Genomic DNA, 12,827 nt, shown 5'->3' on the forward strand with positions numbered 1-12,827 from the left:
CCCACTCTGTAATTTGCCCACCTGTATTACCCCACCCCCAAGCCTCAGACTTTAGGAAATGGCATCAGGCCTGTATCTGGAGAGTTCAGAGTTCTGTGAGGTAGAGCATTCCTTCCAATGGGACCTAGAATTCCTAGAGTTGCAAAATTCTACTGATTAGACCCAGGAGGTCTCAGGAGTCCAGAGTTGCTTGGAGCTTGGCTCAGAATTCCAAGGGGGCCCATAACTCCATGAGGCCCAGAGTTCCTGGCTTGGGAACACTGGGAGGCCTGGGATACTGTGGCTTAGACTCAAGCAGAAAGGTGAACACAGATCTTTATTAGCAGATACCAAATTTGACATTTAAAGGAGATTTCTGAGCAGCTGCAAACCTCGCCAAGACCATGCAGATTCCACCGACTATTCCCATGCCTGTGCTCCAGCTGCTCAGGCTTGAAGGTATGTGAAATAATGTCACTACATTAGAGCAGTGTCTCTGCACACTTATGGGAGTCTGCAGCTGTGACACATAGAAGTTGGCCGTGTCCAGATTGGTGGCTCCGAAGTGGGCAGCCTTGTGCACACAGTCGTGCAGTGTGAAGCTCACCTGTCGACGCACTGTAGCCAGCATGCTGCAGAGGTAACACTCCCGAAGGGCAGCTCGAGCCCACTGCTCCAGGGATTCCTGCGATTCTTGAACTATGGGACCACTCTTGGATTTCAGGAACCTCTGGCTTCAAGGGCCCCAGCATCCATCAGGGGCAGTGCCATGGCTGAAGCCATCAGGGCCCCAGGGTAACTGGAACACAGGCACAGGAATAGTCAGTGGAGTCTGCATTGTCTTGGTGAGGTCCACAGCTGCTCGGAAATCTCTTTTAAATGTCAAATTTGGTATTTGCTAATTTGGTATTAGAGGTTTTACATTTTATTTTACTTGCCTTTGATTATTTATTTGAAATTTTTTAAAAAGTACTGTTCTTTATTTGGAAATTTTGTACTTGCAACTTTTTTAATGTCAAAAGTCTTCTTTTTGAAACTTTTTTTGCCTAGCTTTTTATTAAGTATAGTCACACCACTAATGACAATTTCATTGTTATATTTCTTGTGAATGTTGTAACTTAAAAATAAATGAGTACAGTACTCTTTTATTTTTAAAGAAATATAGTGAGATATAATTCACATAATCATGGTATGATTCAAATACTTCATCCCTGGTCCTTAGGGGATACGTTTTGGTATATGAGATTTATAAAAAGTAAGAACTTAAAAGAATCTATAGGTTATCTAATTCAAAGAGTTAAAAACTACCCACTTCTGCTTTGAAAGCTACTTCTTAGAACCACTGTATAGAACATGCTACCTGATGAAGAATAAATCAACACCTTGCTTCCCGTCTTCTATCCATTAGATATCCAGGTAAAATAATATCTGTTTTCCTGATATTTTTCCTTTACTTACACTCCAGCATGCCACGTGGCCAGCTGTAAGTTGCCCTCTACTTTTGTAGAGCCCTTTGCTGTGTTTCTGCAAAATCTACTTTTTCTGATTCGTGTAACTCAAAACTAGCTCTATTTTCTTCCAAATTAAAACTCTTATTTTCTTAATTAATGCTGGCCCAAAATAGAAATTAGAGGGAAAGTCTTATTCCAGGATCTGAAAGACTAATAGTATTCACAAGAATACTTGATTTTTTTTTTTGAGATGGAGTCTCGCTCTGTCGCCCAGGCTGGAGTACAGTGGTGTGATCTCGGCTCACTGCAAGCTCCGCCTCCCGGGTTCACGCCATTCTCCTGCCTCAGCCTCCCGAGTAGCTGGGACCACAGGCGCCCACCACCACGCCCAGCTAATTTTTTGTTTTTTTTTAGTAGAGACGGGGTTTCAGCATGTTAGCCAGGATGGTCTTGATCTCCTGACCTTGTGATCCACCCATTTTTAAGGAGGAATGTGTATTGAATGATCAATTAGAATTTCAGGTAATGGGAAGAATTTAGAGGAACATTGAGGGACAGCTCATAGACAGTATTTAAACCGTCAATTTCAACTGTTTTCAGTTTAGCAAAAGAACTTACAGAAATTTGGTATATATCTTATGAAACTTTGCAGACCCTAACCTAACCTAGGTCAGGCAGTATCTTTTACTACAAAATTGGGATAATCATTTTCTAAATAATCATGAAGAAAATGTTCTGAGTAGGCAGTAAGGATTTCTCTGGTAACATGATGATTTAAAAATGTAATTGTCCACTTGAACTGGGTTGTATAAAGAATGCTTCTATTTCTGAGTATAGCAAGAAAGATCCTAACATACCTCTTAGCGCCTCCCAGCCTCAGACGTGTAGCAAGTGAAAGCTGTTTGAATTGGCAAATGAGGTAATTATTGAGTAGCTGGTTGGAATGTTTGCTACTAGCTATCCAGCAGAATTGTTAGTTCTTAGTACTGGTGCAATTACAGTAATTAGAATAAGTAAACTTCTTTTAAGATAATTGCAGGGCCAGGTTATATAGAGCTTGTTTAGCTTGCCTTTTAGTATTAGCATGTACATCAGTGTGTATGTTAAAGGTACCCTAATAGATTTTGTGGAAATGAAATTGTCTTATAGTAAATTCCAGATCAACATATGTATGGAATGTATCTAATGTAGTCTAGACCAGTGGCTCCCAGTTTTTTTGGCACCAGGGACTGGTTTCGTGGAAGACAATTTTTCTGCCAGGGTGTGCGTGTGTGGGAGGGGAGCAGGATGGTTTCGGGATGAAACTGATCATCAGGCATTATATTCTTATAAGGAGGACGCAACCTAGATCCCTCACATGTGCAGTGTGCAATAGGGCTTGCATTCCTTTGAGAATCTGATGCTGCCGCTGGTCTGACAGGAGGCGGAGCTCTGGCAGTAGTGTTCACTACCACTCACCTCCTGCTGTGTGGCCTGGTTCCTAACAGGCCACAGACTGTGGGTTGGGGATGCCTGGTCTAGATTGTTCTTCACAGATTAAATCTTCACCAGATTAAGTTTTATTAAAAAGTAAAACAAAGAATAGCGCCCTCCCTTGGCAAAACATCTTGGTGTGGTATCTTTTCTTCATTTTACAGCCAGATGTAAAGAAAAAATAAACCTCTACTTTTAAATTTCCCATCCTGTACTTAATTTCTCACCATTTGGCTTCTCTCCTTAACACAAAACTACTTTTATTAAAGATCAGTAAAAGGCCTTCTGGTTGTCTTTTTCTTTAACTTATTTGGCATTACTGACCATTTTTTCCTTGAAACTCTTCCTCACTTTTTGTGATATTGCCTCCTGGTTTACCTGGTTGTGTTGAAGCCTGCTTTATTAGGATCCTTTCCTGTGGGGCCATCTTTAAATGTTAATGTAATCTGGCATATTGCCCTATGTCATCCTTATTTACTAGAATTTCTTAATTTTCTTTTTAGGGACAGGACAACATGAATGTAAGAATTTCTTAATTTCATCTACCTTTCAAATCATTTGGGAAGCTTCTTCAAAGTATTCTTGGAAACACTTGCCTAGGTATTCTGGGCTTTGGGTCTAGGATGGAATATGATCATCTATTTTGAAATACCTCCTGAGACGACACTAATATGTATTTTGGTTAAGAACTATAGTTTGTTGCTGTCTCACCTCTTAATAGGTTTCATTTGAGGTGCTTTTTAAAATGTCAAGCCCTGTCTGTGCATTTAATTAATAAAGTAGGTATCTTGATCAAGGTCATATACTTGTAGGTGATTGAACTAGGATTTGAATTTGAACAAAATTGATTTCAAAACCCAGGAGAAAAATGAAGGAAGGAGTTAGAGGAACAAGGTAGAAAAGCTCCACAGTGTGATCACCAGCTCCTCTCAGGCTTTCCTCTTGCCTCTACTCTAACATGGTAAAACATTCTGAAAGGACTTAAAGATTCTGTTTCTAAAAATCCTTTGCTTTCTTTTCTATACAATTGCTATAAAATGGTAAAAGTGGCTCCTTGAATCTACAGATATCCCAGAAAGTTGAAATGCTTATTGAAATGATACTCCATCTTTCAAAGCCTCATTGAAATGTGACCTCCTTTCCAGGCTGGTGTGATTTCTCAGTTTTCTGAAATTCTGTCGCTTTGGGGTATCTCATTCATGATTTTGATAAAATTCTGCCTTGTTTGTTCGTTGTTTGTTTGCATATCTTACCTCTTCTAGCATACTAAGATTTTTAAGATCAAGGACTACATCTTATCTTTGCATTCCTCATTCATTTATTTGATAAAAATTTAATGATCACTTATAAAATGTCAGGTACTACTTTAGTCTCAGAAAATCTAGAGATTAATAAGAAATGTATATGAAGTTGAGATGCTGAGTAAAACAAAGATAAGCAAGCATCTTTAAAGCAGGACTTCTCAGATTCTTTTATTATAAATACTGTGGGATCCCAATCCCAAAGACCTGAAGAAACCTGACGTTAGCTATTATAAACAAATATTATTGTGACTTTCTTCAAAACCTTATAAACAAATAGGTGATGAATGTTTTATTTTTAGGCTTGAAATGTAACATTCTTGAGTAGTGATAGAATATGTGGCTTTCATGGACAAGTCCTCAAAGATAAGAAGGACATGGGTTATTTTAACCTGCTTATTAGGTTGAAGTACATGTGTTGTATTACTGACTCTAGTTACTCTTGTTTCTTAATTTTCATAGAGTAACACCTTAAATTGTAAATATTATGTTTTGTTTTAATAAGGACAAAAAAATTTTAAATCCAGTTATTTCCCCTTAAACTGCAGTAAAATGAGGGAATGATAATGACATTGTTGCAAAACATGTATAATGCATTTCAAAGTCAAAATAAATGTAAAATAGGCATTAATTTGGAACATTCTAAAATTTATTTGGATTTATTAAAATATTAGTTTGAAGAAATATGAAATGTTACAGATATTCTTTTTATCTTGAGTAATTTTTTTCTTAAGCCAGTGTATATATTATTCTGAACTCTATTCTTAAATGTTTTCTAAATAATGCAGAAGTACACTTGATTTGGGTTGTTTCCACAGATCTTGTGTTTAAGTAGAGTTTGATTTGATAGGACTGATTATAGTTCTCTATTGTTTTGCATTAATCATACTACTTCCTTCCCTTTAGTAAAGCCAATGAACAAGGATCAATTGTAGTTATAAGTCACTTTGAGATTATTAGACAAGGCTGCTATATTTTGTCTTGTAATTATAGGCCATTTGACATTTTGGTATAGAAGTAAATATTACTCTACTAAATGTGAGTAGAAATTAATATTAATGTTCAAACTCAGGCATAGCCTCACTGCTTTCAACATTCCTTTTTACTTATTTTGAGGCCAGTACCCTTTAGTGTCAATAAATTGCCAACCTTACTCTTCTACTTTACCCCCCTGCATCCCTGTTTCAAATGTTTATTCCCTTCTTAAGGCTGTCTACTTCACCTTTGACCGTTATTCTTAGTAGTTGCACTAGGGTCCTTTCTTTTTCTGTGAGAAAATGTGAATAGTAATAAAATACATTTCATTGCAACTACCTATTACTGATATTCAAGTGTCCACTGTGCCAAGGTATGATTCTAATGAGATCACTTATTCCTCACACCAACTCTGTGTTGTTGTAGGTACTGCTTTTATCTGCATTTCGTAGATGAGGGCACTGACACACAGAAGTATGGTTTGCCCAAGGTCACAAGACAAATTTATTGATGGAACTGAGATAAGAGATTTCAAGGAAATTTTAAGCTCTAATGGACTACTATAACCTTTGCCCCTAGACTTTTCCAAAGTTACACAACTACTTTCTTACAATTATTGGTACTTTTGAAAAAAAAAATGAGATAACTTGGATTAAGGGTATGTGATACTTAAGGAAGCACAGAAAAATTTGGAATACACTTAATTTACACCTTCAGGGTACTTCTTAGGAAAAATTTCCAGGGAAGAATAATAGTATTACCAAACTATTTTTGTATTTGTCAGGTGCTATATTTTACTCTGCTACCAAGTAAAAGGACTGCTCACTCATTACAAAATAGCTTGTTTTTAGAGCTCCCAGTCACAATGATTTGAGTAAGGTGACTTTGCGTATGGGAAATAAACTATTTTATCAGGCTTATTTGAATGACATTTTGGTAACCTCTGTGTCATGATAATAGAATCATTAAGACAATACAATAAGCTACAAATACCTCATTTATATGAGGTACTTGACTTGAGTCAATACAATAACCTACAAATACCTCATTTGTATGAGGTACTCGATTGAGTACTTTAGGAGAATATTCACTGAATCAGTGTTATTCTTGAAAGGACGTAGATCTATTATTGTATCTTGTAAAATGTTCTTTTTTCCATCTTTCTCAGCCTGCTAAAGAGGTTATGATTTAGTTTCAGGACAGATGTGGAATTTGATACTAGGGGTATCAAATTAAAGATTTGACAAGCCTTTAATGACAAGATTAAAGGCTATTGAACTTAGTTTCTCTCTTCTTCCTGTTCTAAATTTTTAATTGCTTTATCCTTTACTTTTCCATTTGAAACTCATTGTGGTTAGTGCAGTAAAAGCAGTGGCCCTGGTGCTCAAGCATGTAATCCCAGCCCTTTGGGAGGCCGAGGTGGGAAGATTGCTTGAATCCAGGCGTTTGAGACCAGCCTGGGCAACATAGTGAGACCTCATCTCTTAAAAAAATATTTGCTGGATGTGGTGGCATGCACCTGTAGTCTCAGCTACTTGGGAGGCTGAGGTGGGAGGATCACTTGAGCCCAGCAGGCAGAAATTGCAGTAAGCCATGATTGTGCCTCTCACTTAAACCTGCACAACAGAGTGAGACTCTCCTCGGGGCTGGGGGTGGGGAAGTGGGTCAGGACATAGAGGTCAAGAAGCATGTTCCTTTCGCCTGCTCAGAGTCTGGGAAGTATAGTATGATTAAGGACATGAGATTTGCCATTCAGATTGAGCTGTAGCTCTGCTACTTGGTAGAGGTATTTGTCATTGGCAAGTTACTTTCAGAGGTTTCGTTTACTTAGCTGTAAAATTGTTTAAAGAATCTTATGTAGAGTTTTGTAATTATTGAAGTCATTGAATGCATGTAAAGTGCCTAGCTCAATGTCTTTCTTATAGTTATTGAGTAAAAATATTAAGTGTTATTGTTAATGAAGATACTGGTAAAATATCCCATGTCAGATATGGTCCAACCTGGTTAACCAGATTGGAAGGTAGTTGGGAATTTTGGCACAGAGTCTTTAATGGATAAATGAGAGTGGGTATTTAGAAAGGCAGTAGAACATACTGCCTGGTGTCAAATACTGATTACCGCTTATTAACTGTTTGGCACTAGTAAGTTATTTCACTTTTGTTTCTGTTTTTTCACCTTAAAATGGTATTGATAATGATGCAGATTGAGTATCCCTAATCCAAAAATCTGAAATCTCAGATACTCCAAAGTTTGAAACTTTGAGTGCTGACGTGATGCTCAAAGGAAATGCTCATTGAACCAGTTTTTGGATTTTGGATTTTCAGATTAGGGATGCTGAACTGATGAGCAATGCAAATATCTAAAATGTGAAAAAGCCCCAAATCCAACACGCTTCTGGTCCCAAGCATTTTGGATAAGTGATACACAACCTGTAGCATCTATCTCATGGTATTATAAAGGTTAACTAAGTCAATGCTTGTAAAATACTGGCACACAGAAGAATTTATAACTTACTGGCTGTCACTGTCATTATTTTTGATGCATAGTGGTATCAGTGCTAGAGGATTTGGGGATTCAAAATTTGAAAAATGCCCCCCAGGGGACATCTCTCAACGTCTGGAAGCATTTTTGGTTGCCACAGCTGGGGCGGAGGGATGCTAACTGGCTTCTAATGGGTAAAGGCCAGGGATGCTGCCAAGCATCCTTCAATGAACAAGGCACTCCTCACAATAAAGAATTATCCAACCCAAAATGTCAGTAGTGCCAAGATTGAGAATTCCTGTAGTACAGCTGTCTGGAGCTGTAGTTGCCAGCATCTGCAGCAACCTGTGCCTGATGCCTGCCTCTCATTTACTCTCTAGTCTCTTACTGGACTCTAATCATTTTTCTCTTAACTTTTATCCCAGTACTCCCAATCACTATATTTGCAGGTAGCCTGTTCTCAGGCATTCTTGACTTCTTTGTAGTATAACATATTATCAACCCCTTTAAATATTAAAAGTTAAAATTAAATATTATATAATTTATGGTTCTTGTAGAAAAACTGATATACAAAGAAGAAAAATTTAAATGTTTCATAACCTTTCCCATCTAGAAATAAACACTTACAAAGTTGGTATATTCACTTTTATTATTACCCTCCCCTTAGCTTCCCAAAGAAAGAAAAGCTTATAAAATATACATTTTATTTTTTAAAAACTAAATTCTAAAGATATTTAGTAAAAAGCAAGTTTCCTTTTTTCTCTCACCTTCATTTCCAGTCCTGTCTCTAGAAATAAGCATTAAATTGGTGCAAGTCTTTGGCATTTTTTTATACTTTTATATACACCAGGCATTCCTATGTCAATTTTTTTTTGTGTGTAAACAGTACCATGCTATAAGTACTGTTCTGTGACTGTGTTTTCCCTATCACTGAATATACTGTGTGTGTATATACACTGAATATTCCTGTCAGTATATTCTTAGCAATTATGTGGTATTCTGTAATATCTTTATCATGATTTATACAGTCAGCTATTAATGAAGATGGATGTTCGTAGTTACAAACAGTGCTTAGGTTCCTTGGATTTCTAGGCACACATATAAATGCTTCTGTAATGTACATTTCTGAAAGTGAAATCCTGGGTCAAAAGGCATGTAGATTTAAATTTTGATAGATTACCAAATTATTCTTCAGAAAAGCTGTAGCAGTTTACAGTTTCACCAAGAACCACCCCTGATGGTTGACTTACTTTCTTTAGGCTTATTTTAAGCATGAGTTTTTCTCCAAATACTTTAGTCAGATCTCTTAGATTTTTATGTGTAATACTCATTTTGTTTGTATTTGAGTAATTTTCACATAGGAAGAGTTAAGGAGAGATATCTAAGTAGGTGGATGGATTGTGTTATTTTTTATTAATTTTTAATTTCACTACAGAGAATTCAGAGAATACGATCTGTAGGTTCCAGCATTGATTTATTTTTCTGTGTAGCCTTACATAGGATTAGCTTATTTAAGTATTCCGTAGGTTTCAAAAATATGTTTATTCTTTGGATAGAAATTTGTGTATATATATTTGACAATTAAGCATATTATTTAAATCATTTTTATTTTTTCAGCGCTTGATTTATCCATATCCAAAAGACCTATTAGTCTTTTAATGTGGAACTTGCTAACTTCCTGTTGTTTCCAAGTTTTTGCCTTAAGTATTTTTAACATTTTGTTATTTATATTCTTCTGTCATATCAAACTTCCATGTGTTTCTAATTTCCTTAAATGAATCACAGAAATAATACAACTACTTATTGAGCACTTAATGTGTACCAGGCACTGTGCTTAGATTTCACATATATTACCTAATTTAGTCCTCATAGTTCATACTCTTATACGAATTTGATATGTAAGAAAACAGAAAATGCAAGTATCTTGCTCACTGTAATTATGGAATTATAATAATGGAATTATACAGTCTGTATTCTTTTTAGATTGTCTTCTTTCGCTCACCAGTGTACATTGGTCTGTGTCTTTTCATGGTTTGGTAGCTGATTTCTTTTTGGTGCTGAGTGATACTCCATTTTCTGGATATACCACAGTGTATTTATCCATTCAACTACTGAAGGACATTGTGGTTGCTTCCACGTCTTGGCAGTTATAAATAAAGCTGCTGCAAATACCTGTGTGCAAGACTTTGTTTTTAACTTAGCTGGGTAAACATCAAGAAGGGCAATTGCTGGATCATTGCCTTGTGTCCTCACTGCTCTTAAAGATCAGATTTGTTCAGCTTTTTACTTCTTAGAATGGAGTGGCAACTTCCAAGCTCCTTATGTACAGAACCAGAAAAAGCAGACTGAGTTCTCAACTACTTTTTGGTACCCATTTTTTCTGCCTCCTTACCCTGAATGAGACTGGGCTCTTTGAGGATCATTTCCCCTGTGGCATATAACTCAAGGGGGAGCTTTTGTTTCACCTTATGAGCCTCAAGGTGGGGAGATGGTCTTGGTTACTTTCCTTATTTCTCATCGAGGTTTGTGTTAAAGCTTTCTGTTTCTTTGGGATCTTCCAATTTATAAGGAAATAGAAATCACTTTAGTTCAGAATAAATTCTTCTAAAAGTTAAATATAAAGTTCTCAATTATAGGAAAAAATAATTAAGGTCTCTTTGATTTGGCTTTTCTAATTGAATTCGATTCTAGGGGAAGAAGTGTTTTGATTTTCCTGCTTCCTTGATTCTAAGATAAGATCTACTCTGAAACATATAATCAGATTTGATTTGAGGGAGGTAAATAGTACAGTCAATTACATTTTGATTATGAGACATTTGTTTTTAGAAATATTGGGGGGGCAAAATTGTGTCTTAGAATTGAGGAAATTGAACACTTATCAATCTGTTAAGAAAGATTTGCTTTGCCCAGAGCCAACTTAAAAAGAAAACTACAACTAACATAGAAATAACTCAAGAATAAATGTGGAGTTGAGAACTAGAGAAACACATTACACAGGAGCAATGTTGAATTGGAATCAGAAATTATTTTTTTCTTGGCCAAATGATACCCTTTATTTGCAGTGTTTACTTTGATAGAGATCACCCAGTTAGTGTAGCTATGGTTCACATTGTAATTGGTCTTAAAAAAAAAAGGAAACCTAATCATTTATCTTTAAATTGCAGTTTTCCCACACATTTGATAAGTTTTTAAACTTTCATAACCATAGGTAAAGTTTCTTGAAATACAAAACAGCTTGGTTTTAATGCCACTTGGGAATTGAATTAGAAAGCTTTGGTCCATAATTTCAGTGTTAAGTAGTCTAGGAATTGATGGAAGTTAATTTATTATTTATATATCCCCTGATATGTTAAATATCTCATAGCTGAGTTCAGGGTATACAGCGTATTGCTTCACATAGTCAATGTTAAGAATTTAAAAGATAAAGAAAAAATCCGATGGGAAAAAGTATTATCTTAACTGAAAGTATAATTAGGTATTTGCTAATTTTTAAAGAGTATTAAAAAAGCAGAAACCATTTAGAAATTTGATAGTAGATAGTAGTATGAGGTGTACATACTGTTTAGAATAAAGGGAGAAACCTTCATCACTGTTTCCAAAAAGGAAAGTTACTCAAAAAAAGGGGGGTGGGGTGGTGGCAAATAGTCTAGTCCTTAACTAGGAAAACCATGAACCACTTTTATTTCTTTTTTTTTGGGACAGAGTCTTGCTCTGTCACCCGGGCTGGAGTGCAGTGGTGTCATCTCAGCTCACTGCAGCCTCTTCCTCCTGGTTCAGGCAGTTCTCTTGCTTCAGCCTCCTGAGTAGATGGGATTACCAGGCATGTGCCACCGGGACAGGGTAATGTTTTTGTATTTTTAATAGAGACAGGGTTTTGCCATGTTGCCCAGGCCTGTCTTGAACTCCTGAGCTGAAGTGATCCCTCCGCCTCGGCCTCCCAAAATTCTGAGATTACAGGCATTAGCCACCACGCCCAGCCCCCACTTTTATTTCTGATTTTAGTAATTTGAGTCTCTCTCTTTTATTCTCAATCTAGTTTATGGTTTGTCAGTTTTGTTTATTCTTTTGAAGAACCAACAATTGGTTTTGCTGATTTCTGTTCTTTTTTTGAGACAGTCTAGCTCTGTCGCCAGGCTGTCGTGCAGTAGTGCGATCTTGGCTCACTGCAACCTCCGCCTCTCAGATTCAAGCAATTCTCCTGCCTAAGCCTCCTGAGTAGCTGGGATTACAGGCATGCCCTGCCACGCCCAACTAATTTTTGTATTTTTAGTAGAGACGTGGTTTCACATTGTTGGCCAGGATTATCTCAATCTCCTGACCTCATGATCTGCCCACCTCAGCTTCCCAAAGTGCTGGGATTACAGGCATGATCCACTGCACCTGGCCGATTTCTATTCTTTTGGTTTTTTTTTTTTTTTTTTTTTTTTTTTTGAGACAGAGTTTCGCTCTTGTTGCCCAGGCTGGAGTGCCAATGCATGATCTCGGCTCACTGCAACCTCCGCCTCCTGGGTTCAAGCGATTCTCCTGCCTCAGCCTCCCAAGTAGCTGAGATTACAGGCATGCGCCACCACACCCAGCTAATTTTGTATTTTTAGTAGAGACGGGGTTTTACCATGTTGGTCAGGCTGGTCTTGAACTCCTGACCTCAGGTGATCTACCCTCAGCCTCCCAAAATGCTGGGATTACAGGCGTGAGCCACCACACCCGGCCCAGTTTCTATTCTTAAAATCTCTTTTATTTATCTCCGCTCTAATCTTTATTTTTTCTTGGTTTTGCTAGCTTTGAGTTTAGTTTGCTCTTCTTTTTCTAGTTCCTTATGGTGTAAACATAGGTTGTTTATTTAAAATCTTCATTTTTATATAAGTGTTTACAACTATAAATTTCCTTCTCAGCACTGCTTTTTCTGTATTCCGTAAGTTTCGGCATGTTGGGTTTTTATTTTTATTTTGTCTCAGGGTGTATTCTAATTTCCCTTGTGATTTCTTTGATTCATTGGTTGATAAGAATATGTTGTTAGATTTCCAAATATTTGTCAGTTTTCCTAGTTTCCCTCCATTACTGATTTTTAGTTTTGTTTTATTATAATGGGAAAAAATGCTTTGCTCGATTTCACTTCTTTAAAATTTATTAAGACTTGTTTCTTTTAGTCATTCCTGAAAAATGTTTT

The 12,827-nt window shown here is 36.8% G+C and overlaps 1 protein-coding gene across 9 annotated transcripts in view; it reads left to right on the top strand.

Annotated features, from left to right (window-relative positions):
* Positions 1–12,827, top strand: part of SEPTIN7 (septin 7) — a 104,494-nt gene that overhangs the window by 45,644 nt on the left and 46,023 nt on the right. Inside the window, exon 1 of one of the 9 annotated variants that reach the window (XM_063813783.1) lies at positions 369–438. Within the exon in view, the coding sequence (XP_063669853.1) occupies positions 384–438 (55 nt within the window). The 5' untranslated portion in view covers positions 369–383. 9 annotated transcript variants of the gene reach the window in all.

This window comes from Pan troglodytes, chromosome 6 (genome assembly GCF_028858775.2).
Source record: "Pan troglodytes isolate AG18354 chromosome 6, NHGRI_mPanTro3-v2.0_pri, whole genome shotgun sequence".
NCBI classification, from domain to species: domain Eukaryota; kingdom Metazoa; phylum Chordata; class Mammalia; order Primates; family Hominidae; genus Pan; species Pan troglodytes.